The following is a 24,323-nucleotide window of genomic DNA, read 5'->3' on the forward strand; positions in this document are numbered from 1 at the left end:
TATACTCATGTGCTGAGTATTTGTAATTTGTAGTGGTCTTTCCAAGTGCAAACTAACTTAAGTTTGCTTATGCTTATAAAAGGTTGTTCATTATTTTGGTCAGAATTTATTTAACGTTTGATTTAATGTGAACCATAGGGAAGTGGAGTGAAATTTAAGCTGTTTTTTTTTTTTTTTTTTTAATTTTCTCTTTTTCTTTTATACTACATACAGGGGAGAAACCTCACTGCTGTTCCGAATGTGGCAAACTATTTTGTCACAAGCGCTCTCTTCAGAGCCACAAAAGAATTCACACAGGAGAGAAGCCATATTGCTGCTTGGAATGTGGCAAACAATTCCGTGAGAGTACCCAACTTAAGCGACACAAAAGAGTTCACACTGGAGAGAAACCATACTGCTGTAATGATTGTGGCAAACGGTTTCGTTGCAAGAGTCATCTTCAATGCCATAAAAGAGTTCACACAGGAGAAAAGCCTTATTGCTGTTTGGAATGTGGTGCACGATTCTCATGTAATACCAGTCTTCTGAGCCACAAGAGAATTCACACTGGAAGAAAGCCATATTGCTGCTTGGAATGTGGCAAACAATTCTGTAACATGGGTACTCTGCAGAAACACACAAGATTTCATACTGGAGAGAAACTGTTGAGCTGTTTAGAATGTGGCCGGCAATTCTATGATGAGAGAAGTCTTCAGAGTCACAAAAGAATTCACACTGGAGAGAAACCATATTGCTGCTTGGAATGTGGCAAACAATTCCGTGGGAGTACCCAACTTCAGCGCCACAAAAGAGTTCACACTGGAGAGAAACCTTATTGCTGTAATGAATGTGGCAAACGGTTTCGTTGCAAGAGTCATCTTCAGTACCACAAAAGAATTCACACAGGAGAAAAGCCTTATGGATGTTTGGAGTGTAGTGCACGATTCTCATGTACCACCAGTCTTTTGAGCCACAAAAGAATTCACACTGGAGAAAAACCATATCGCTGCTTGGAATGTGGCAAACAATTCTGTAACATCAGTACTCTGCAGAAACACACAAGATTTCATACTGGAGAGAAACTGTTCAGTTGTTTAGAATGTGGCCGGCAATTCTATGACGAGAGAAGTCTTCAGAGTCACAAAAGTATTCACACTGGAGAGAAACCATATTGCTGTTCTGAATGTGGAAAACGATTCTATGACAAGAAACGTCTTCAGAGTCACAAAAAAATTCACACTGAAGAGAAGATGTTTTGGTGTTCTGAATGTGACAAACAATTCTCAAATATTAGCAGTCTTAAGACCCACACTACAATTCATACTGGAGAAAAACCATACTGTTGTTTGGAATGTGGAAAAACATTCCGTACCAAGGGTTCTCTTCAGAGCCACACTAGACTTCACACTGGAGAAAAGCCATTTTGCTGTTTGGAATGTGGCAAAAAATTCCGTAGCCAGAGTAATCTTCTGACCCACAATAAAGTTCACACCGGAGAAAAGCCATTTTGCTGTTTGGAATGTGGAAAAACATTCCGTACCAAGAGTAATCTTCAGGGCCACACTAGAGTTCATACCGGAGAAAGGCCATTTTGCTGTTTGGAATGTGGCAAAAAATTTCGTAGCCAGAGTAATCTTCTAAGCCACACTAGAATACACACAGGAGAGAAAGAAGCCCTGAGAAGTATGTTACAAAAGGGAATGAGTAGAAGGAAGAAAGGAGAAAGGAGGGTGAAGGAAGCCAAAAAGTCACCTTTATAACTACTGTAGTCTTCATGCGTACCTTCACATGGTGGGCTTCATTGTACAAAATCCATACTGAACCTCACCAAGGCAAAACTACGATTATAGTATAAAAAGGACCCAAGGAGTAACTCATACTGGCCATGGGTCTCCCAGGATAAAAAGGTACCCAACACCTGTCTCTGCAGTAGCATAGTTGATGGTGCTAGCCATAGTGTAAAATCTTCAGAAGAAGATGATTTTTCAATGTGCTGTCAGTCCATATATGCACTGTTTCTGGTGTTGTCACAGTGGAACAAAACTGACCACAAAAATGTAGCTTAAGCAAGAAATTAAAAGGACCGGACGTAGTCCAGTGATCACTTGAAGATAATGAGAAGATCATGTACTGCTGCATTTATGCAACAAATCCTGAATTACTGACTAAATGATATGCCAAGAGGACTCACACAAAACTGGAATAGACATGGCATGTGGAGCTGTGCAGAGGAAAGCAACCAAATGCATCCCAGGACTTAGACATGTCCTACTGTGACAGACTCGGAGAAATAAAATTGTTTAGTCTCAAGTAGAGGAGACTCTGTGGGTACTTAATCCAGCTCTTCAAAATCCTCAAAAGCAATGATAAGTAGATCCAGCAACATTCTTTTGTGTTAATGCTGAATTATGTAATTGAGGACATCAGTGGAAATTAAGGGGAAGTGAACTTATGACTGAAGCCAGGAAGCACTTTTTTTACACAGAGTTATGAGAGATGGAGTTGAAGCAGAAACCTTGACAACCTTTAAGAAGTATCTGGATGAGATTTTTGGGAAAGATTGGCTGTTAGATAAACAAACTGGCTTAAATAAAAATCCATACAATCAAATCAAACTTAACCAAACCAAAATTCAACCCCTACCCAAAAGAAAGTGAGGAGATCCAGCCAACAAAGCAAATCTTCGAAGCAGCAAGGAAAGAAGTGTATCCTTTTCCCCAATATAGGTTATTCTAAAATGTTATTGAGTAGGTCTTGCCATGTTTTTAAAAGTTTTGAACAGATACTCTGAGTGAGAATTTGATTTTTTTTTTTTTTTCTTTCCAAACTTCAAATAGTATAGGACATCAATTACCTCACTGACTTAAAGGTGGTAGGTTGAGATTCTTGGAGTTGAACAAGACAATTCTATGTGCTAATAGTGAGGTTAAGACAATTATGAATTGTTTCTCCTTCTCTACGTTAAACCCATCTGGGAGTCCACCACACACAGATGTTAATGGGTTAGGAGTGATTGTGACACCATAGCTGTCTGATAAGCATTCAAAGATTTTTCTCCAAATCAATGTTAATTTGGTTCACGCCCAAAACATCTGGCCCAGTGAGGCTAGAGCTAGATTACAACAGTCACAGCCTGAATCTTGCCCTGGAAACATTTTGAATAGTTTTAAGCGTGATAGATGTGCTCGATAGATGATTTTAAGTTGAATAAATGACTTCTTTGTGCATATGCAGCTAAAGTGTGTTCTGTGCATGGCTGTCTTCCATTCCTTTTCTGAAATGTTAAATGAAATATCCTTTGTCTATTGTGCCCTAGGATCTTTGAAAGGAAAGGACTTTAAAATGTTTTTAAAAATTGTGAAGATGCTATCTGAGTCTTCAAGAGCTAGAAAGTAGTAGAAAAATTGCATTGATGCAAAGTTAAATTTGAAGCTTAATTGCTCGTAGGATGCAAAAACATCATCAATGCCCAAGTCAAAGTGAACTTTGTCATCTCAACCATATACAAGCTTTAACACTATAATTACCAGAGCCTACAAAAAAACGTGTAGATCCGGCCCACCTTAAATCCATTCACACCTCTCCACCAGCGTCTTTTGTCCTCTAAATGTGCTGATAAAGACAAACTGCCAGCAGCCGGCTATTCTATCCCCCCTTCGACTTAGAACGTGCACAAACTTCTCCCAGCTCATGCCTTGATTGATTATCTGGGAATGAAGTGGAGTTTTATAGTGGAAATAATAGATTGTTATTTGGAACGCACACATTTCATGTGTGTTCCGTTTCTACAGTAATCTGTGTATACACATTGTTAAAACAAACTTTTTTCATATTTTAGTAATAAATGTTACAAAATGTAGGCATAAACTATAGAATGTGTAAGGCCTGAGTTCCAAAGATCAAATAAACACTTTCACAAAAGCTTCAAAGATGACGTAACAGTTTCTGTGGCGTAGCGTGCTAAGATTTGCTTCTCAGAGTGTAGCAGCTTTGCCGTGCCTCACAGATCTCAGTTCGATTCCCCGCTGGGGATAAAGTGAGGTTAAAAAGAAAAAAAAAAGGTAACAAACGGACATAAAATTTATAAATTGGTATGCACTGTCAGTTAATGAGATCGCTATATTTTCATGTGGGATGTTCCTTTTTAAAATATTTTTTTTAACAATTGAGACTGCAATTAACATGAACAATTGTCCTTATAACTGTTATGTTTAAGATCCATAACACACACGCAGACAGAGCAGTGCGTAATAGAGAGACAGACATGCAGAGATATATAAATAAACAGGGAAGGCACATGTACTGAAAGAAAAAAAAGGTCAACATCTGTGTTGTTCCTGCTGCACCGAATAAGCTCACGTGCGCTAACATCACCCCTCCCCCCGATCTGACTCTAAGTAACAGCACAAGTACAGACGCAAACCAAGCGTAATCAAGAGTCCCCGGTTCGATCCCCACTCACTCCTATATTTGCCGTTTTCAGTAGTAAGCTGCTCTTTTTGTTAATATTATACAGTACACACATACACTTGGTTTGCATCTGTACTTGCACTGTTCCTTAGAGTCGGATCGGGGGGGGGATGTAAGTGCGTGAACTTATTCAGTGCAGCAGGAACAACGCACATGTTGATCTTTTTTTTTTCTTTCAGTACTCATGTGCCTTCCCTGTTTATTTATATATCTCTGCCTGCCTGTCTGTGTGTTATGGGTTTTAAAAATAACAGTTATAAGGACAGTTGGTCATGTTAATTGCAGTCTCAATTGTTAAAAAAATATTTTAAAAGGAGCATCCCACATGAAAATATAACGATCTCATTAACTGACAGTGCATACCAATTTATAAATTTTATGTCCGTTTGAGGTTAAAAAGAAAAAAAAAAAAGTAACACTTTATCCACAGCAGGGAATCGAACTCAGGTCTGCGAGGCATGTCAAAGCTGCTGCGGTCTGAGAAGCAAATCTTAGCACGGTACGCCACGGCAACTGTTGTATCGTCCTTGAGGCTTTTGTGAAAGTGTTTATTTGATCTTTGGAACTCAGGCTTTACACATTCTATAGTTTATGCCTACATTTTGTAACATTTATTACTAAAATATAAAAAAGTTTCTGTTTTAACAATGTGTTTACACAGATTACTGTAGAAACGGAACACACATGAAATGTGTGTGTTCCAAATAACAATCTATTATTTCCACTCTAAAACTCCACTCCCAGATAATCAATCAAGGCATGAGCTGGGAGAAGTCGAAGGGGGGATGGAATAGCCGGCTGCTGGCAGCTTGTGTTTATCAGCACGTTTAGAGGACAAAAGACGCTGGTGGAGAGGTGTGAACGGATTTAAGGTGGGTCGGATCTACAAGTTTTTTGTAGGCTCTGGTAATTTACAGTGTTAAAGCTGAATTTCAGGCTGGGACGTTGGATATTTCTGGGTCCACGTTTCTTAATTCTGAACCTACAATTAGCTGTGAATCACCCAGCTTCACTGAGATTGCAAAGATGGTAAAACAGCTGAGGGTAGGGAAGGCTGCAGGGATCTGTGTGAACTGCTCCAGGCTGGTGGTAAAGCTGTCCTCCTGGCATTGCAAGCAATCATTGCTTCCATTTGGAAGACAGGCATCATCCCAACTGACTGGAAAGCCGAACTTGTTGCCCCTTTCTGTAAAAGGGAAGGGTGATTGCCAGGATTGTGGCAACTATAGGAGGATAACAATGCTTTTGGTGCCGGGTCAGGTCTTCTCTAGGGTCAGCCTCAATAGGACCAGTGATCACTTTCTCACCTACCAGCCAGAGACTGGACCATCACCAGGGTGTGAATTTCCCCTTGGGATTAATAAAGTTATCTATCTGGTTTTACGTCTAAGAAGTCTACCATCAACCACATCCTAGCACTGATCATTCTCATGGAGCGCAAATGCGAATATCGGCAGACTTTCTTTGCAGCCTTTGTTGATTTTCATAAAGTCTTCAACCCAGTGGAACAAGCTTTCCTGCGGGACGTCCTGAAACTTCCAAAGTTGCTGGATATCGTGGCTGGCCTGTAAACTGGTACTGTGAGTGCTGTGCAGAGTGGAGGCAGGTGTTTTTCTCGATTGATTCTGGGGTGCTTCCATGGACTGCGTGTCTGGTAGGGTGGTGGGGTATCTGTTGATGAAGAACGATTCACTGATCTCGACTTTGCTGACAATTCTGTGATCTTTGCAGTCTCAATGGAGACTCTGATGGGGTCTCTCGGGAGACTGAGCGAGGAGTCTGAATGTCTGGGCTTGTGAGTGTCCTGGATAAAAACCAAGATCAGGCCTTTAATAATCTTTTGGGTACATCCATCAGCAGTGTGTCTGTCTACGGAGATAGTGTCAGCCTCGTCAAGAAGTTTACTTACCTCCGCAGCAACATTCGTGTCTCTGGTAACTCTTCCCATGAAGTCAGTACATGAATTGAGAGAGCATGGGCAGCATGAGGTTGCTGGAAAGGGGTGTGTGGTGCTCCCGATTATCTGTGCAAAAGAACGAAGGTCCAAGTCTTTTTAAAGTCCTGATGCTTCCTGTCTTGCTCTATGGTTGCAAGACATAGACTCTATCCAGTGACCTAATATGAAGACTGGACAGCTTCGGTACTGTTTCTCTTTGGAGAATCCTTAAGTAATGCTGGTTGACTTTGTGTCGAACAAGTGGTTGCTGTTGGATTCCCGAATGAAGCACATTACCTGCATTGTGAGGGAGCATCAGTTACAGTACGTATGGCCATGTGGCCCAATTCCCCGAGTGTGATCTGACTCGCAGGGTCCTCATTGTTGTGGACCCAAGTAGCTGGACCAGGCCAAGGAGATGCCCAAATAATGCCTAAATAGATAGTCATTTCCAGAGGCTGGGACTGAACTGTGTCTGCCTTGGGGGTTGCCAACTGGGATCCCAAGCACTTTCGTTGTGCGCTAGGTGGAGCAACGTGCTGTACCAGTGCATGCTCCTAGACCTGACCTGCACACCAGACTTGTGTATGTATATTCATGGATTTGTGTCGATATCCAGGTCTTTACGGTCTGTATATTTACCGCATCGTAATAAAATTTAAAGTTAGGTAATGTCATCTATTCACATAGTGAGAAAAGCGCTATATAAATGTAATGAAATATTATTTTTTTCCATGTATGCAGACTGCAAAATTCTGTTGAAAAAGAGCTTTATATTTACTTGTCATATTTACCCCTTGATACATAAACTGATCTGCTAAGATAAATATGAGGTGAATGTTTTGAATTTTGAATTAAAATTTTATTCAAATTAATTTTGAGCCCAGATATCTTTTGAAATTCTGCTGGTATATTCAGGACCCAAGAGAATATAAAGAGTAGCAGTGCAAAGTGACTCCACTTAAACAGCCATGCTTCAGGATGCAAGAATGAGGCTCAATACTGTCTTGAAAAGTAAGCAAACTAAACTTTTTTTGAGAAATTAATCCCGACAGAAATGTGACAGAGCGAAGCCATTGTGCTGTTTAGAATGTGGTAAACGTTTCCCTTTCAGAAGTGGTCCTCAGAGAGAGAGAGTTTGATTCACACAGGTGAGAATCTATTTTGCTGTTTCAAATGTGTCAAACGATTCTTTCAGAGGGGTGATGTGCAGAGACATAAAATAATTCACACAGCAGTGAAGCCATATTTCTGTTTGGAATGAGGAAAACAATACTATGGCAGGAGTTCTCTTCAGAAACACACTAGAATTCAGACTGGGGGGAAAAAAGCTCTTGAGTGAGTTCAAGGGAGAAGAAGGAGTCAAAAGTCACCCACCTCACTGCTCAAATCTTGAATACATTTTTGTGGTGGGGTTCAATGTCTAAGATCCATTCTAAATTTTAGAATAGCTAAGCTACTTTCTTAGTGAGGTAAGAGTGGCAGGAAAAGTGCAACATCTTTAGAGGTGGAGAAAACCTTCATCGAGGTGACAGTTCAGGTGGGCAGTGCTGCTGGTCCCATCACAATGGAACAGAGACTAATTAAAGCTCAGTCCAAGGAGCGAGATCACATTAAGTCCAAATACAACTTGAAATTGAAGTGTTACATATTATTATATAAAGGCCTAAAATTCACAAGCCATGGCACGCAATAAACTTTTGTTACAGTAGCACAAGTTAAGAAAATACAAGCAGAAACATTAAGAAAGGGTTCATAACAGACTATTCAAGGATAACCTAAAAACGTTCTATATTGGAGCTAAACTGAAGAACACTATCACCTCATCATTCTTTTTTCAAAGTGGAATAGGAGAGGAGGAAGAAATGTCAAAAGCAGCTACATATCTGTTACCAGTAATGTCAAATATTGAACAATGCATCTTTATCTACCAGCAGGCTGCTTTGCTGACTGAGTTTATTTCAAAAGAGTATCCTCCCACACTATTACGGAACAGAGCTAGACAAGGGATGGTTAATCTAAAGTCTCTCAACCACGCTAGTAGCAATCAAACAGACACATTGATTTAAGATTTATTTTAAATGTAGTTTATTTGCATCAAAACCAATAGCAAAAAATATAAGCCATACAAAGAATGGGTTCATGTTGTCTTCATTCAGTTCCAGTTGACAATTTCCAGTTGGCTTTTTTTCTTTAGTTGCAAATTATACAGATTTCTTGCTAGAGACCTGACTCTTTGGAAAGCACCCAACAGCTAAACAAGAGCTCCATGGAGGGTCAGTTTTCAGATTGTACAAAGCAGCAGAGAGAGCTTTGCTGGTGTCCATTTTTGCAACTGAACTGAGAACCCTCAAATAACCCCCCCAAGTCTAAAATGATGATGACTTCCTCCTTCCTACCCACCAAAAATAATCACACACAAGGAACACCAAGCTTTTATCTCTACTAGTGGAGCATGCCATGATATTTTAAAGACTCTCTAAATACATTAAAAAGGTTACTCAATCATTATCACTAACTCGGTTATTTTCTGATCTGAGTCAAAAGCCACTGTTTCTAACTAAGCAAAAGCTTTCTGAGTTTTGCATTGCCTTTCAGCTTACCACAAAAATGCAGCTCTTGTATCCAGTTTAACAAGATGTTTAGTGTACTGTACATCCTATGACCTGAAATATGTCAGCTGAAAAAGTTAAAGTATCTCTTGAAACTTTAAGGCTGTTGTAAATGTTGTGATGATGCGGGTTCTGCTCTGTGCTGATGCTTCTATTTAAGGAGTCTGTCGAACCCAACACCATCGATAATGTAACGGGACGAGCTGGTCAGTGAGGACAACAAACAAAGCAAGGGGAAAGGTGCAAAAGTGCTTTTATTACAAACCATCAAAAAAAAAACTGCAGTGCAACATAGTCATTAAATAAATACATCCATTAAAACCAGGATGAAACAGTGGAGGTTAAAATAATTCCAATAAAAAGTTTTATTAAAAACAAGGTTAAAATAATGGCTGGAAGCAGCCCTTTTAAAAACAAAACCCGGTGCCTTCAACTGGCGGCTCCCTTGCTTCTCCCATTAGGGCGACTGCCCTGGTACATGGCCCGATCTGTAGCTGACCTTCTCCACGTCTGGTTGTCTTCCATCATGTCTCCGAACAGCACCACTACCCCGACCGAGACACGGGTTCCCCCAACAGCCAGGGCGCTCACACTGGGGTTCCATTCCCAAATCTGACTCCCGCTCCATTCCTCGGCAAGCCATCCACCTTCCAGTCCCTCCTGTTCCTCTCAAGTGCTCGGCAGGAGAGACCCAATCACAACACCCCGCTAGGGCTCACTTCTCCCTGCTGCTTGTCCTTACAGCTAACTAGCTCACTCACAGAGCAGTTTTGACACCTATATGACAAATTCCAAAAAACTGATTTTGACAACTTTAACAAAACATTGATATCTGACCACTTCTTTTCTTCTTTTGGGCACTGTGTTAGTTTCTGAACTTGAACTTTAGAGTGTGTCCACCATGCTGTATCACTCCATAACTTCCTTTTGTTGTTTATACCACTGCTTATGCCAAAAAATATGTTTCTTCTTGCCTCCATGTTGCATTCTCTAAAATTTTCCATGTGCTTTTTGCCTTTGTCTTTTGCACAAACACTAATGGAAGGGGCTATTTATTATTTATTTGATTAAAAAAAAATAATTTTGCCTGACAATTCTATCGAGTTTCTGAACTCTGGTAATGCCATGCATAGTTCAAACGAAGACTGATGAATGAGAATTCAAAACGGCGAGTTGACAGGCGCAGTCGAACTGACCCCCTCTAACCTCCCCCAGCTTGGTTCAAAGCACTAAGCTGACATGGGCCTTCAAACAAAACCTGGTGAAGCATCAACACATTCACAGCCAGTGTACTTGATATTTTGATATCCTCTTGATATTTTGTAATTTGTATTAACGATACACACTCGGTTGATATTTTTCAATTACAGGAAGAAACAACACTCTATCGCTGATATTGTGGATGTGAAATGATACTATAAAACTACAACCAGACAGGGAGGAACAACACCAGTATACATTCTTGGAGTTTGAATCACTGATGAGCTTTTAGTAATTGCGTTCAAATTGGACTCTGGACTCTCACTGTTCTATCCGTGGGTGGCGCCTTAACGTTTTAATTGCTCTCGGACTCGTTTAACTCTTCTATGCTGCTCGTCTTCCTCTTCAGTGTTACGGCCCAGAAGCAAGCCGCTCTTTTGCTCTTAGTCCCCACTTTTTGCACGCACACACCGTGCTTCCCTTTGCCATCTGCATGCGTGCCACAAGCCGCAGTGTGTTCTCCTACTCTGTCACCAACGCAGAGAACTCGCTTCTGTTCCAGCACTTTCCTCCAGTCCCTCGTGCTCCTTCCACCCTTATCCCCGGGACATCCTCTTCTCGCTGAGATGTTTCGTTTTCATTTCGCACTGCACCTTCTGAAATCACAGTGCTCAGTAGCTGTCTAGCCACGTGGCCCTACGAGTCTCCAGCTTGATCTTTACAATATTTCACCAGCTTCTCTGCCAAACGTATTAAACTTCATAATCAAGTGTTTGCAGACGCTGGTGTCCGCTGAATGTATATTAAACAAATACTACTGTCCAGCATGCTAAAATGTGTTCTCGTGTCTGAGTGGTATAGGGCACTTCCCTATCACGACATCCCAATAAATAGTTTCAACCAATCAGCGCCTTGCAAACATGCAGCATGACAGCATTCTACTGGGCTCTTCAGCTGTTTACTGTAATTGAGGACTTCATGTGCTTCTGATTGTGATGATGTTAGTGACGTAACTTGACAACATGAACTGAAGTTAGCGGGACACACTGAAATTCAGCCGAGCAGAGTCCTTAACGCTCCGTTTAACCGTGATTCAACTCTAATGATGTTTCTGAACAAACCCGCGTCCTTTAAAGTGACGGCCCCAAAGTCGAATCGCTTACCTTCTGCCACTTGGCAATGTGATACGTTTTAATTAAAGTTGGCTCACGCAAAAACAACAGCTTGTCGTTTTGTGCACGGCATCCAGTTTACTTGACTGATCAATGATTAAAACACAACAAGTCATGACATTTAACATGACAGAAATTTTCCTCGACCTTAAACCGCGCCTATTGTACTCCGTTCTGCAGCAACCTTTCTGTTTTAAAATACAATAAAAATGTGCGCACAAATTATACTTTTAAATCACACACGTCGCTTTACAAACAAGTCTTCCTAATCATTCAGTCATCGTTTAAAAGGGGAACAGAGACGGAAAAACAGGCGGCAGCGCGCAGCTTCACATAAGCGAGAGCGAGCGAACGCGCGTTCACGTAATCGGCAGATTGCAAGATTTACTGTGTGACGTCATCAAATGCGACGAGAACTGCAGTTGATGTGTGCTTTGTGTTTCTAAACTTTAACAATAAACTGAAGGCAGTGAACGAAACCGTGTGCTCTTGGTATTGAGTGAGCCAGCATTAGCACATCATCAAGAGGCAGAAGGTAAGTAATCCGAGTTCACTTTATAGAAGAGATATTTTTCATTTGCTCCGTCACAGTTACGCGACTTCAATCACAGGCGAGCGGAGTTCATTCTGTCGTCTGCGGCTCACTCCCTGTCACTAGCTGATTCCTGGAAAAGGAGAGTCAGGAAGAGGGAGCCCATGCACTCAAGCAAGGAAATTGAAAGAAAAGTGAGTTTTTAGCCAAGGTAAACTTTGGCGGTACCGTATTAACAGCAGCATATAGGTTATTAATTAACTTACCGACTATTCACAAATACACAGTTTAAGTTCGGTTTATTGAGATATCACCGCTCATCGCTTGTATTTCAATTTGCTATAATTTAAATTATTGAAAAGCATGGTTCAGGTAGAAGACGCCGCAGTGCCCAGTTTGGGACAGACACTTTCCCTGCTTTCAGAAGAACATTTCACTGGTGAGGTGTGCAGAATTTTTCACTCTATGTGGAGAGACGCCGTTTGCTAAATGTTGGGTTCCAGCGCAGTTCAACACGGATTCGTGCAGATGAGGTGGTTATCGCGCGGCTTTGTACAGGTATCCCTTTATTTAATTTAACACTTTATTTGAACTCAGTAGATTGAAAAGGCTCCTTGATTGTTTTCTGGCCACAATGCTCACAAGCTTCCTGTACATACCTGTAGCGGGTGTACGGGCCCATACACTGGTTAATTATTAATTTAATTTAGGACTGTGACTTTCTGCTGAAATCAATGCTACAAGAGTTTCGGTGTCATGTATATGGCATACCACTGCAATTGTTCACTTTACAAATGTTTGTGATCATTAATTATTAAATATACAGTCCATCCAGAAAGTATTCACAACGCATCACTTTTTCCACAGTTTATGTTACAGCCTTATTCCAAAATGGATTAAATTCATTTTTTTCCTCAGAATTCTACATACAACACCCCATAATGACAACGTGAAAAAAGTTTACTTGAGGTTTTTGCAAATTTATTAAAAATAAAAAAACTGAGAAAATCCCATGTACATAAGTATTCACAGCCTTTGCTCAATACTTTGTCAATTCACCTTTGGCAGCAATTCCAGCCTCAAGTCTTTTTGAATATGATGCCACAAGCTTGGCACACCTATCCTTGGCCAGTTTCGCCCATTCCTCTTTGCAGCACCTCTCAAGCTCCTTCAGGTTGGATGGGAAGCGTCGGTGCACAGCCATTTTAAGATCTCTCCAGAGATGTTCAATCGGATTCAAGTCTGGGCTCTGGCTGGGCCACTCAAGGACATTCACAGAGTTGTCCTGAAGCCACTCCTTTGATATCTTGGCTGTGTGCTTAGGGTCATTGTCCTGCTGAAAGATGAACCGTCGCCCCAGTATGAGGTCAAGAGCGCTCTGGAGCAGGTTTTCATCCAGGATGTCTCTGTACATTGCGGCAGTCATCTTTCCCTTTATCCTGACTAGTCTCCCAGTCCCTGCCACTGAAAAACATCCCCACAACATGATGCTGCCACCAACATGCTTCACTGTAGGGATGGTGCCAGGTTTCCTCCAAACGTGACGCCTGGCATTCACACCAAAGAGTTCAATCTTTGTCTCATCAGACCAGAGAATTTTCTTTCTCATGGTCTGAGAGTCCTTCAGGTACCTTTGGGCAAACTCCAGGTGGGCTGCCATGTGCCTTTTACTAAGGAGTGGCTTCCGTCTGGCCACTCTACCATACAGGCCTGATTGGTGGATTGCTGCAGAGATGGTTGTCCTTCTGGAGGGTTCTTCTCTCTCCACAGAGGACCTCTGGAGCTCTGACAGAGTGACCATCGGGTTCTTGGTCGCCTCCCTGACTAAGGCCCTTCTGCCCCGATTGCTCAGTTTAGATGGCCAAGCAGCTCTAGGAAGAGTCCTGATGGTTTCGAATTTCTTCCAGTTACGGATGATGGAGGCCACTGTGCTCATTGGGACCTTCAAAGCAGCAGAAATATTTCTGTAACCTTCCCCAGATTTGTGCCTTGAGACAATCCTGTCTCAGAGGTCTACAGACAATTCCTTTGACTTCATGCTTGGTTTGTGCTCCGACATGAACTGTCAACTGTGGGACCTTATATAGACAGGTGTGTGCCTTTCTAAATCATGTCTAGTCAACTGAATTTACCACAGGTGGACTCCAATGAAGCTGCAGAAACATCTCAAGGATGATCAGCGGAAACAGGATGCACCTGAGCTCAATTTTGTGCTTCATGGCAAAGGCTGTGAATACTTATGTACATGTGCTTTCTCAGTTTTTTTATTTTTAATAAATTTGCAAAAACCTCAAGTAAACTTTATTCACGTTGTCGTTATGGGGTGTTGTGTGTAGAATTCTGAGGAAAAAAATGAATTTAATTCATTTTGGAATAAGGCTGTAACATAACAAAATGTGGAAAAAGTGAAGGGCTGTGAATACTTTCTGGATGCACTGTATGCACACACCACCGCCTTTGTCCTTACCAGATTTACCAGTCGAACCGAGTGGTAAATAGTCCGGACTGCAAAGTCAATAGCCATGTTGGTAATGTTAGCATTTAGCCAAGTTTCAATGAAAAATGAGGAGCAGCTGTTCATCCTGTGCAACAAAATCCTCAGTCTCGGCTCATCGATCTATTTGACTACACACTGGGCAGAGCTGGCTTGTTCGGGGAGTTCTTTAGTCTAGCATGGATGCCCGGCTCTCTTACCCCGATTCTGCTTCCTCTCCTGTCTCCGCCTGCATCCCCTCCTTGCTGGAGTAGTAATCCAGGTGGGCACCAATGTGCTGAAAAGCTCATATGGGATATTGGGAGACAGTGTTGGAATAAAGCCCTTCATTCCAATATCCAGTATTTAATGCAAGCTGTATGTTGTGTGAACTATTCTAGACTGAGTACAGTTGCTCACTATGTGCTTAAAAGTAAAATGGCGAAAATAAAATAAAGAACAAGGCAACATCTAAACAGAGAGCTCCGGGTTGCTGCATCCATGCGTGCCACCATCCTACATGTAATACTTTTACATTTACTTAAATTGCACACACACTTGCCCAAGCCTGTACGCTGTCTAAGCCCCTCTGAGGTGATTCAGTGAATTCCAGATTATCTGCCAATCTACCCACCTTGGCATCCTCTGCAAACTTAACCAGCTTGTTACTTATTTTCCTGTCCAAATCATTTATATATTTATTTAAAATAGCAATGGCCCTAGCATTGACCCCTGCTGGACACCACTGTTAACATCGGCCAATTCTGATGAGGTTCCTCACACCATCACTCTCTGCTTCCTGCGTCTGAACCAATTCTGCACCCATCGACAAACATCACCCTGAACAGTTCTTTTAGTGTGATGCCCAACCTCTCAAGTGTCACCTTATCAAATTCTTTCTGAACGTCAAGATAAATAATATGCTCCACTTTGATCATACCCCTTTGTTGCTTTGTCATGAAAAGTGCCGAACTAAGTCAGATATTTGAGCTTGTCTCATGGACAGTAATATGCAATCAGAATGTCGTTGTACCATCAGTCAGCAGTCTTCTTATTATAAAGAGTTAACCTCCTCTAGACCACATCAGAAAGCTGATTAATAGTACCATTGTTATGTATGAAAAGTTATTTAAAAGTAAATTATAAATAATATGAATTATTAATAGCAAGGTGTTTTTTTTTTGTTTTTTTTTTTACTAATTGTAAAATTGTGTTCTAGTTTCTCTTTTTGCTGCTTATTTTCACTGCCATTTTTATGAAGATTTGATTAAAAAAATACAGCAATAAATACTGATGTCAAGTATTTTATGTGTGCGCTTAACATTTCATGTCCTTTTCCAGAAATCATTGACTTCATATTGTGCTGTCCACTTGGTTTGTTAACTGATTTTGAGAACCCCAGTTGGTGAGGCCACATTACAAACTGTGTCTGGAATCAGTCATGTTTTCTTCAGGGAAGTAGCTAATATGAGCTTAGCCCGGTCATTGGTTAACATGCTTGTGTCGCTCCCTCTCACAATTACAAGCAGCTCGAAATGAGAGGTGAATGTTACTGAGTCTGATGATGGAGCACCAGGTCAGAGAAACCTTACAGTATTTCTGTAGAGACTGCATTGTCCATGGACAGAGCAAGTAAGGGTGGGGCTGTTTGGCAAGGTTCTTCATTTCAGGTGAGATGCCATCTTTTCACTCTTTTTATTGCCTTTTCCACACTTATAGAATACTAGCCATGTGCACCCAACTACGTTGCACGTGTTAAAGTTGTCTGTGAAGGGCTCCCTGTTTAAACGCGGCTGCCAGTCGTGAACTGGGCCCTTTGTCGCACAGCATTATGATTTTTTATAAGGGAAACAAAATTACAAAACAAAACCCTTGAACATTGATTTGATAGGAATGGCCTACTCGGAATCACTGTACGAATAGTAATTATGTGGTGGTGGAGGAGCATTTCTGCTTCTCTCCGTTCACAGTCAGTCTCGTTTTCATGACGCTGTCGTTTCCTCTCACGATCTCTTCTCAACCTTTCTCCAATCTCGCAGGTTGCTTTGTGGCAATCCAAAGAGTAAGGAAGAACCAATGCTTCTTTCTTGAACTCCAAACGCCGACTGATGGAAAATCACAGAAGTGTGCCCGACTTATATACTCTGACTGCTGACTCCAAGAAGTGGCTGAACATTTGATTTGGATGAAGTGCTGCCAACGACGGTCGATAGAAACACAAAAAACCACAGTCTCGACAACAAAGCAGGTGTCGACGCCAGATCTAAACACAGAGTGGTATTAACAGTGTTTCTAAACAAAAGTAACAACCAAGGTGTTGTGTATTCAGCCAGTACAAACAGCACATAGTCTCCTTTAGTTCAATCCTCTTTAATCATCACACTCCAACCTCATCCAACAATCCTCCCCCTCACTTCCTCTCCTCCTCCATCACTACTGCCCTCTACTGAACACAGCAGGAACACCACACAAGGCAGTGAATTCGCGGACAAACAAAGATCAAGATCCAAATGAAGATTATATATAAAGATCCTGCTTTTGTGCTGATACCTAAAAGGTGTTTTGCTTTGCCTTGTTCTGTTGATTTCCTGTATTCTAGACTGCGGTCATCCATCCATCCATTATCCAACCCGCTATATCCTAGCTACAGGGTCACAGGGGTCTGCTGGAGCCAATCCCAGCCAACACAGGGTGCCAACCCACCGCAGGACACACACACTTAGAGACAATTTTTAAATTCTTTAAAAAAAAAAATAATAATAATAATTCTTTGCATTTATATAGCACGTTTCTCACTACTTAAAGCACTCAGCAGTTGCAGGTTAAGGGCCTTGCTCAAGGGCCCAACAGAGCAGAGTCTCTTTTGGCATTTACGGGATTCGAACTGACAACCTTCCGATTGCCAGTGCAGATCTCTAGCCTCAAAGCCACCACTTTAGGTTTATTTAGGACTGCCAATGCACCTAACCTGCATGTCTTTGGACTGTGGGAGGAAACCCATGCAGACACGGGGAGAACATGCAAACTCCACGCAGGGAGGACCCGGGAAGCGAACCCATGTCTCCTAACTGCAAGGCAGCAGCGCTACCCACTGTGCCACCGTGCCGCAGACTGTGGTCATTTTAGTTCTTTTTTATTTAATGTCCCTGTTTTGTGTTGTGTATTTTGTTTGTTTTATTACAATGCTCTATAATTACAAGGGATACACTTATAGGCTTTCTTGTGTTTGGTTCTGTTTTTGAGCAAGACAAAAACTGGGTAAAACTCTTTCAATAAACTGTTTAAAATCCAAAAATAATTACTTCTAACATGCTTTGCTCATTGTCAACATTCTGTGTATTCCTCTTTAAAAAAACAAACCAAAAACAAAACAAAATTGTGATTCACAAATCATTAAAAATTGATTGATTGACACTACTTGTAATGTCAAATCACTACAGTGGGTCTTCATTTTGGTGTCTGTCTTTTGAAACTTTGTCTGCCTGGTTTTTGGTGTACAGTATATTGCATTGGATTTGTCTCTGTGTGTGGGGAGACACCAGGGGAGCTGCTGCCCAGATAAACCACTGAGTCTTAAACTGGCCCTGTCATCACTTCAGTTATAATGGATGATATCAGTATAATGGGGTCGTTGCATTTCCTAGTCATCTTCTTCAATTCACAATAATTAATACATGACCACCACCTACCATCTGTTTTCTCAGCAAAAAAAAAAAAAAAACTGCTCAGAAGAGACTGTAAGCTGGCATAATAAACCCATGAGTCATATTTCCTGACATACATTTTAGTATGCGGTTTAGGAGTGCCTGGTAGCAATCATATTTCCAATGTGGAGGAAGTTCCAAAGATTTCTGTTTATTAATTATTTCCTCATGATCATGGCAATCACTTTGTTAAATGTTCACTGCATTTTAGAGATACATTGCAGAAAATGCTTTTTGAATGTAATATTTGCAAAGTTCTTCCTATAGTTTTTTACTGTGAATGAATATTCAGGTTGTGTAATTAAAACAACGGAAAACATACCTTCTCCTGTTCACTGCATTTTAGAGATACATTGCAGAAAATGCTTTTTGAATGTAATATTTGCAAAGTTCTTCCTATAGTTTTTTACTGTGAATGAATATTCAGGTTGTGTAATTAAAACAACGGAAAACATACCTTCTCCAGTTCAGTACAGTCAACCCTTGATATACGACCGGCCTGACATGCAAACAACTTGGTTTGCGACCAAAATTTTTGATTTGAATTACGACCAACATCTTGCGTTACAACCCGTATGCGGTCACGTGTATCCGCTTGTGCGATTGTAAACACACAGCCGAAAGCATTTGTAAGCGTCAGTCGGAGCCCAGATACATGTGTTTGTGAACGTAATTTCTGTCAGTGCAGTGATTTATATAATTTATTTCGATAATTGCTAAGGAAGGAAGTGAAAGTAACGAAGGTAAAGAAAGTGATTACAATCGAAACGAAGAAGGAAATTGTGTGGAAATATGAGAGTGGCATTCGTGTGACCGATCTCGCTAATATGTACAGCATGTCGAAATCCACCGTCTTGACAATTTTACAAAGAAAAGATTTCTATAAGGAAACTCCTTCCAAACAATAACCACCTTCCATTTCATTCTCCTCCTCCTTCCTTCCTGCAAGCCAAAGATGTCAACTTAAATGGTGAGTACAGTATGAAATTGTTGTTTCTGGTAGGCTAGGCACTTTTTATAATAATAATTATTTGCATTTATATAGCGCTTTTCTCACTACTCAAAGAGCTCAGCAATTGCAGGTTAAGGACCTTGCTGAAGGGCCCAACAGAGCAGAGTCCCTATTGGCATTTACGGGATTCGAATCGGCAACCTTCCGATTGCCAGTGCAGATTCCCTAGCCTCAGAGCCACCACTCCGCCACTTTTTATAACTTTTTGGTTAGTACATTAGAAAAAGTATTGGTGTTTTTGGTAAATTATGCACATTATACAACCTTTTTCTATTAAAAAAGTTAAGTGTTGCTGTGGGCGGTTTGGAACACATTAAGGGCATTTCCATTATTTCTTATGGGAAAAATAGACTTGACTTACAACCAGCCCTTGCGAACGAATTGAGTTCGTAAGTCAAGGGTCCACTGTAATTGATGTTATCTCGGGTGTGTTCTTTCTCCTGATCTGTTTAATGCTTGCGTGGGCTGGGTTGTGGGGTTCAGCAGCTGTGGGGTATCCATTGAAGAAAGATTCACTAATATTGACTTTGCTGATAATGCTGTGATCTTTGGAGTCAATGTAGGCTCTGATTGGAGCTCTTGAGAGACTGAACGAGGAGTCTGAGTGTCTAGGCTTACAATTGTCCTGGATAAAAATAACAAGATCCAGGACTTTAATGACCTCTTGGGCACTGCCATAAGCCGTGTATCTGTCTGCAGAAGAGCGTCTCAGGTCTCTGGTTACTCTTCCTGTGAAGTCAGTAGACGAATTTGGAGAGCATGGGGGGTTCATGGGGTTGCTGGAAAGGGGTGTATGATGCTCCCGATATCTTTACAAAAGGACAAAGGTCCAAGTCTTTACTGTCCTGGTGCTTCCTGTCTTTCTTTATGGTTGCAAGACGTGGTCGCTGTCTAGTGACCTGAGATGAAGAGTGGACTCCTTTGGTACTGTGTCTCTTCAGAGCATCCTTGGGTACTACTGGTCTGACTTTGCGTTGAAGGAGCAGTTGCTGACGAGTCCAGAATGAGGCACATTACCTGCATTATGAGGGGGCTTCAGTTAGGACACTACGGCCATGTGGTGTGATTCCCCAAGAGTGATCTGGTCTGTCACTATTGAGGACTAGATCGGCTGGAACAAGGCAAGGGGATATCCACATGACACCTGGTTGCAGCAGATAGATGTTCATTTCCAGATGGTGGGAATGGATTGCGTATCTGCATGGGGGGTTGCCAACTGGGATCCCGAGCTGTTTCGTCGTGTGTTGAGTTTCTGCAATGAAATAAAGTAAATTTAATAATCACATTTTTTTTTTTAATTTACATTTTCCATACCGTCCCAACTTTTTCTGATTTGGGGTTATAGATAGATGGCACTTTATATTTCCTTTTTTAACAAAAGTTTGATGTTAGAATAAATACATAATTAAAACATAAATAAATAAGTTATTTGCCATAACGTATCAAACATCCACTCTCTTCTCACTTACATACCTGAATAACTAAAAAGAAAGAGATTCTCCTGACTTGTCTAAATAATCTGTCATCCGAAAAACCTCAGTGTTACTGTGTCAGAGAAAGGATGTGCAGCATTGTTCATAATTTGTTTTCATTCTTTCCTTTGCGACGACCTCCAAGGGGTTCAGAGTGTATCCCACTACTGCTTTTGTTTATTAGTTTATTGATTTGGTGGGCTTCTCTTGAAGTGATGTTACCAGCCCAGCACACCACATCACCCATCACAGGACATGTAAAGGATGTTTCTGCTGTCAAAGTTAAATCACAAAGCCATGTCAGGATGGGAATTATACCTTTATTGACACATGCATGGAGTCACTCTGTACATGGAAAGATATGAGTGATTTACAGATGGTGAAAACACTTCTTAAATAACAGAAGTGTGTGATTAGTTTAATTTCTCCTGTCCTTGCTAGTTACTGATAAACAGGAAACTTGTTGTCAGGACTCAGCTAAACTATTATACTGGTTCTCTTATCAATATTTGTGCTAAAGTAGCAGTGCAACTGGGTCACAGTTCAACAAGCTTTAATTAAAGTGATGTCTAAGAGTGCTAAAGGCAAAAGCTAACAAGGACAGAAGTTATTCAGTATAATCAAGTAGTGATGATCGTATGTATCAGTTAAATCAAATCTCACGTTGCCCCCTTTTTCTTCTTTTCTTCTTCTAGAATAACAAAGACTGCTTTTAACCAAGCTGAGCAAAAATAATTTCATTAACCCAGTCAGTTTTTAGTTCTGATGTTCAACTGGGAACAAAAACTGGGTCAGTCACATGACGAATCTTATTGGCCAAGCCAGACATATTGTGAGAAGTGTCAAGAATATCCATCCATCCATCCATTTTCCAACCCGCTGCATCCGAACACAGGGTCACGGGGGTCTGCTGGAGCCAATCCCAGCCAACACAGGGCACAAGGCAGGAACCAATCCTGGGCAGGGTGCCAACCCACCGCAGTGTCAAGAATATATGAACAGCATTTCTGCCCTATCATCTTTCAGGCCCAAAGCAAATACACGGCTACAGTATATGATTTTGCAAAATCACAGTTCTTGTAGCAAGACCAGTCTGAAGGAAGCTACGTATAATGCTGATGGCCACAGACAAAATAGATATTGTTAGGTGCCTCAGTTCTGTTGATGTGCATAGTCAGCGGACCTGTGTGTTTCTCTGGCTGTTGTGGTATTAGCTGAAGAAAAAGACAGGAATGGATGATTTTTCTTTACTTTAAAACTTGGGTTTATCATATTCTATTGAGTTTTTTGGTGTGGGAGTACAGGGGGAAAGGGTGCAATACAGTTCTTTACAACTACTAAAACACATTTTCAGTAATTATATCACCTTTATCAAAACTCTGAACACAAATCTACATACTATATATTATCCAAAATGGGCCCCTCTCAGTCAAAATGCAGCAATCGACTCAAAAGAATGTCAACTTTGCACAAAATGAAACTTTGCCGTCAAAACACACATACACACATGCATCAGATATAGGGAAGCTACTTCTGTCACTTTGACAATGGTGCAATCAATTGAAAACACTTTGGCCAAAGCAAAGATGTTGATAAAATCTCCACAAGGGAAAGTCCATATGTGCTTATAAAAGGGAAATGAAGAAGGAACACAATTGAAATAAACCAAATCTTGCTTTATTCAGTTGATATTAATTTTCTTGAACACATAAAAGTAAACTTTCCAAAAAGAAACAGACTGTACAACAAATACTGTGAAATGGTTATACATTTACTTAAACAGAAACTTCACTCTGCATACTGTCACCAAGCTGGTGCAGGACAAAGGGCATCATCAGCATCACATGCTGTGCCCTCCCTGGCAAGACAGCATGAGATGCAGCTTCTGCTGTGACAAATCCTCCTCTGGCAGGACTCTATAGCTGTATCGCCACATGCCACTTGGAGAAGATGCCACCATGCTGACAAAAAATGTTTTATAGGGTTGAAAAATGTAGATTAAAGGGGGGAGATAAACATTGGTGAAATTTGGATTGTTGGTGAACAATTCATGGACTGAAGCACTTTGATGAAAATGGACATTGTCTCGTAAGATGGTGTAATTATACTCGGCTTGATCCTGCTGCTGATGCTCTTGCTCCATCAGAATATCTTGAAGACCAGTGACACATGTCAGAAGATGTTCTGTGTTGTATGGTCCGAGGATGGCATGATGGTGGCAGTGGCTGATTGTTGCACAGAGCGACGTTACCCCCTTGTAGGACATGGACAGTGGCCAATGATGTTCCATCCTCCACCCCTCCTCTTGGTGAGGTTAAAACCTGCCTCATTGATATTGGTGAATTCATATGGAGTGAGACACTGCAATCGCACATCCTTAGCAAGCAAAGCAGAAAATATACAGTAGTTTGGTAAAGTGATGTGAATTACCTGTTTTCTTCACTGAATGTCCAGATTATTACTGCAACTGACAAGTGACTCCGATTTGGCCAAACTTGCTGGCCATCTTCTCTCATGGTCATGCCACGCACAAGTATGTGGTCAATGACAGTTGCTATAATCTGAGATTCAATATCTTGTTTCTCTTGGATCCCTTGACCTCCAGACCTGCTCTTACCACCTTTTCTTCTACTTGTTCCTCTTTCTCCTCTTTGATTCCTTTGAGAATTGTTAGACTGGGTGCAGTTGAGCGGTCTGTTTTATAAAGCACATTGTTATGTCATCTTACAGTTTTTCACAATTGCTTAAACACATTTCACTGAAAGTGCCCTCATTCCCTGAAATGTTAACTCAATATCATAATATCTCACTCATCTGTGCAAATCACCGACTTCCATTCCAGAAGCTCAGATGATTCACACAAGCAAGCAAAATGTATCACACACACAAGGATCAATTCATAACACTAATCTAAAAGCTTGATAAAACCAGCAACCATACATTTCAAACTTATCAAGGTTTCCATTGATAGTACTCAATATACAATAAATGAAAGTGTACAAATACACCATGTGCAAGAGCAAGTTTCAAATTTTAATTTTTCTCAAATACACTGCTCCAAATGCAATGATATATAAATTCATGCACAACAAAAGGAATAAAAAAACGTATATACATGCTGTTAAACTAAAAGTTATAGTGAATATGAGAGTCCATAAATTACCAAAAATAGTAAGAAAATATATGTGAAGCTCGAGAATGTTTGCCAAATACTGTACCTTACAGACAGACATTCATCAGCTTCATGTCTCCAGGCTGGGTGAGGTCACAAAGCCTCATCTACATAACACAAGATGTTTGGTATTCTAAGGCAGCGAAGCAAATATGGTCAGTTGTGTCTTATCCAGGCTTGGATGGACTCTAAAGTAATATCCCCACAGGCTTCCTCCCATGGTCCACAGAAGATTTCCTGTGTCATAAGGATTCTGGCCATAAACCTTCTACCGCCATACCGAGAATAATTCTTCTCTGGGGTTGAGGAATGGGGAACATGGCAAGAACATATTGGAAAACCTGGGATGATCAGTGAACCTGTTATGTATGGCTACAACTCTGTGAAAACGAACATTGTCCCAAATCACAATGTATTGTGACATCTCTGTCCTTCCAGCCTCATGTTGTTGTCATCGCTCAACATTCTCACAAAAGTGATCCAGGAAACTCAACCGATGTGCTGTGTTGTACGGGCCCCTAATGGCATGTTGGTAGAGAACCACATATTCACTTCTAGCTACATACATGGTCACATTGCCTCCCTATTA

General features: G+C 41.0%; 2 protein-coding genes across 2 annotated transcripts in view; both read left to right on the forward strand.

The window, feature by feature from the left end:
* Nucleotides 1-3,365, forward strand: part of LOC114665162 (zinc finger protein 791-like) — a 44,268-nt gene extending 40,903 nt beyond the window's left edge. The window contains exon 5 of the mRNA XM_051934829.1: nt 214-3,365. Coding sequence (XP_051790789.1) covers nt 214-1,739 — 1,526 coding nt within the window. The 3' untranslated portion in view covers nt 1,740-3,365. The remainder of the gene's footprint in view (nt 1-213) is intronic.
* An 8,406-nt stretch (nt 3,366-11,771) lies between these two features.
* LOC114664931 (gastrula zinc finger protein XlCGF57.1-like) overlaps nt 11,772-24,323 on the forward strand; it is a 607,208-nt gene continuing 594,656 nt past the window's right edge. The window contains exon 1 of the mRNA XM_051925410.1: nt 11,772-11,904. The gene's annotated coding sequence lies outside the window, so the exon portion shown is untranslated. The remainder of the gene's footprint in view (nt 11,905-24,323) is intronic.

This window comes from Erpetoichthys calabaricus, chromosome 1 (assembly GCF_900747795.2).
Source record: "Erpetoichthys calabaricus chromosome 1, fErpCal1.3, whole genome shotgun sequence".
Lineage (NCBI taxonomy): Eukaryota > Metazoa > Chordata > Cladistia > Polypteriformes > Polypteridae > Erpetoichthys > Erpetoichthys calabaricus.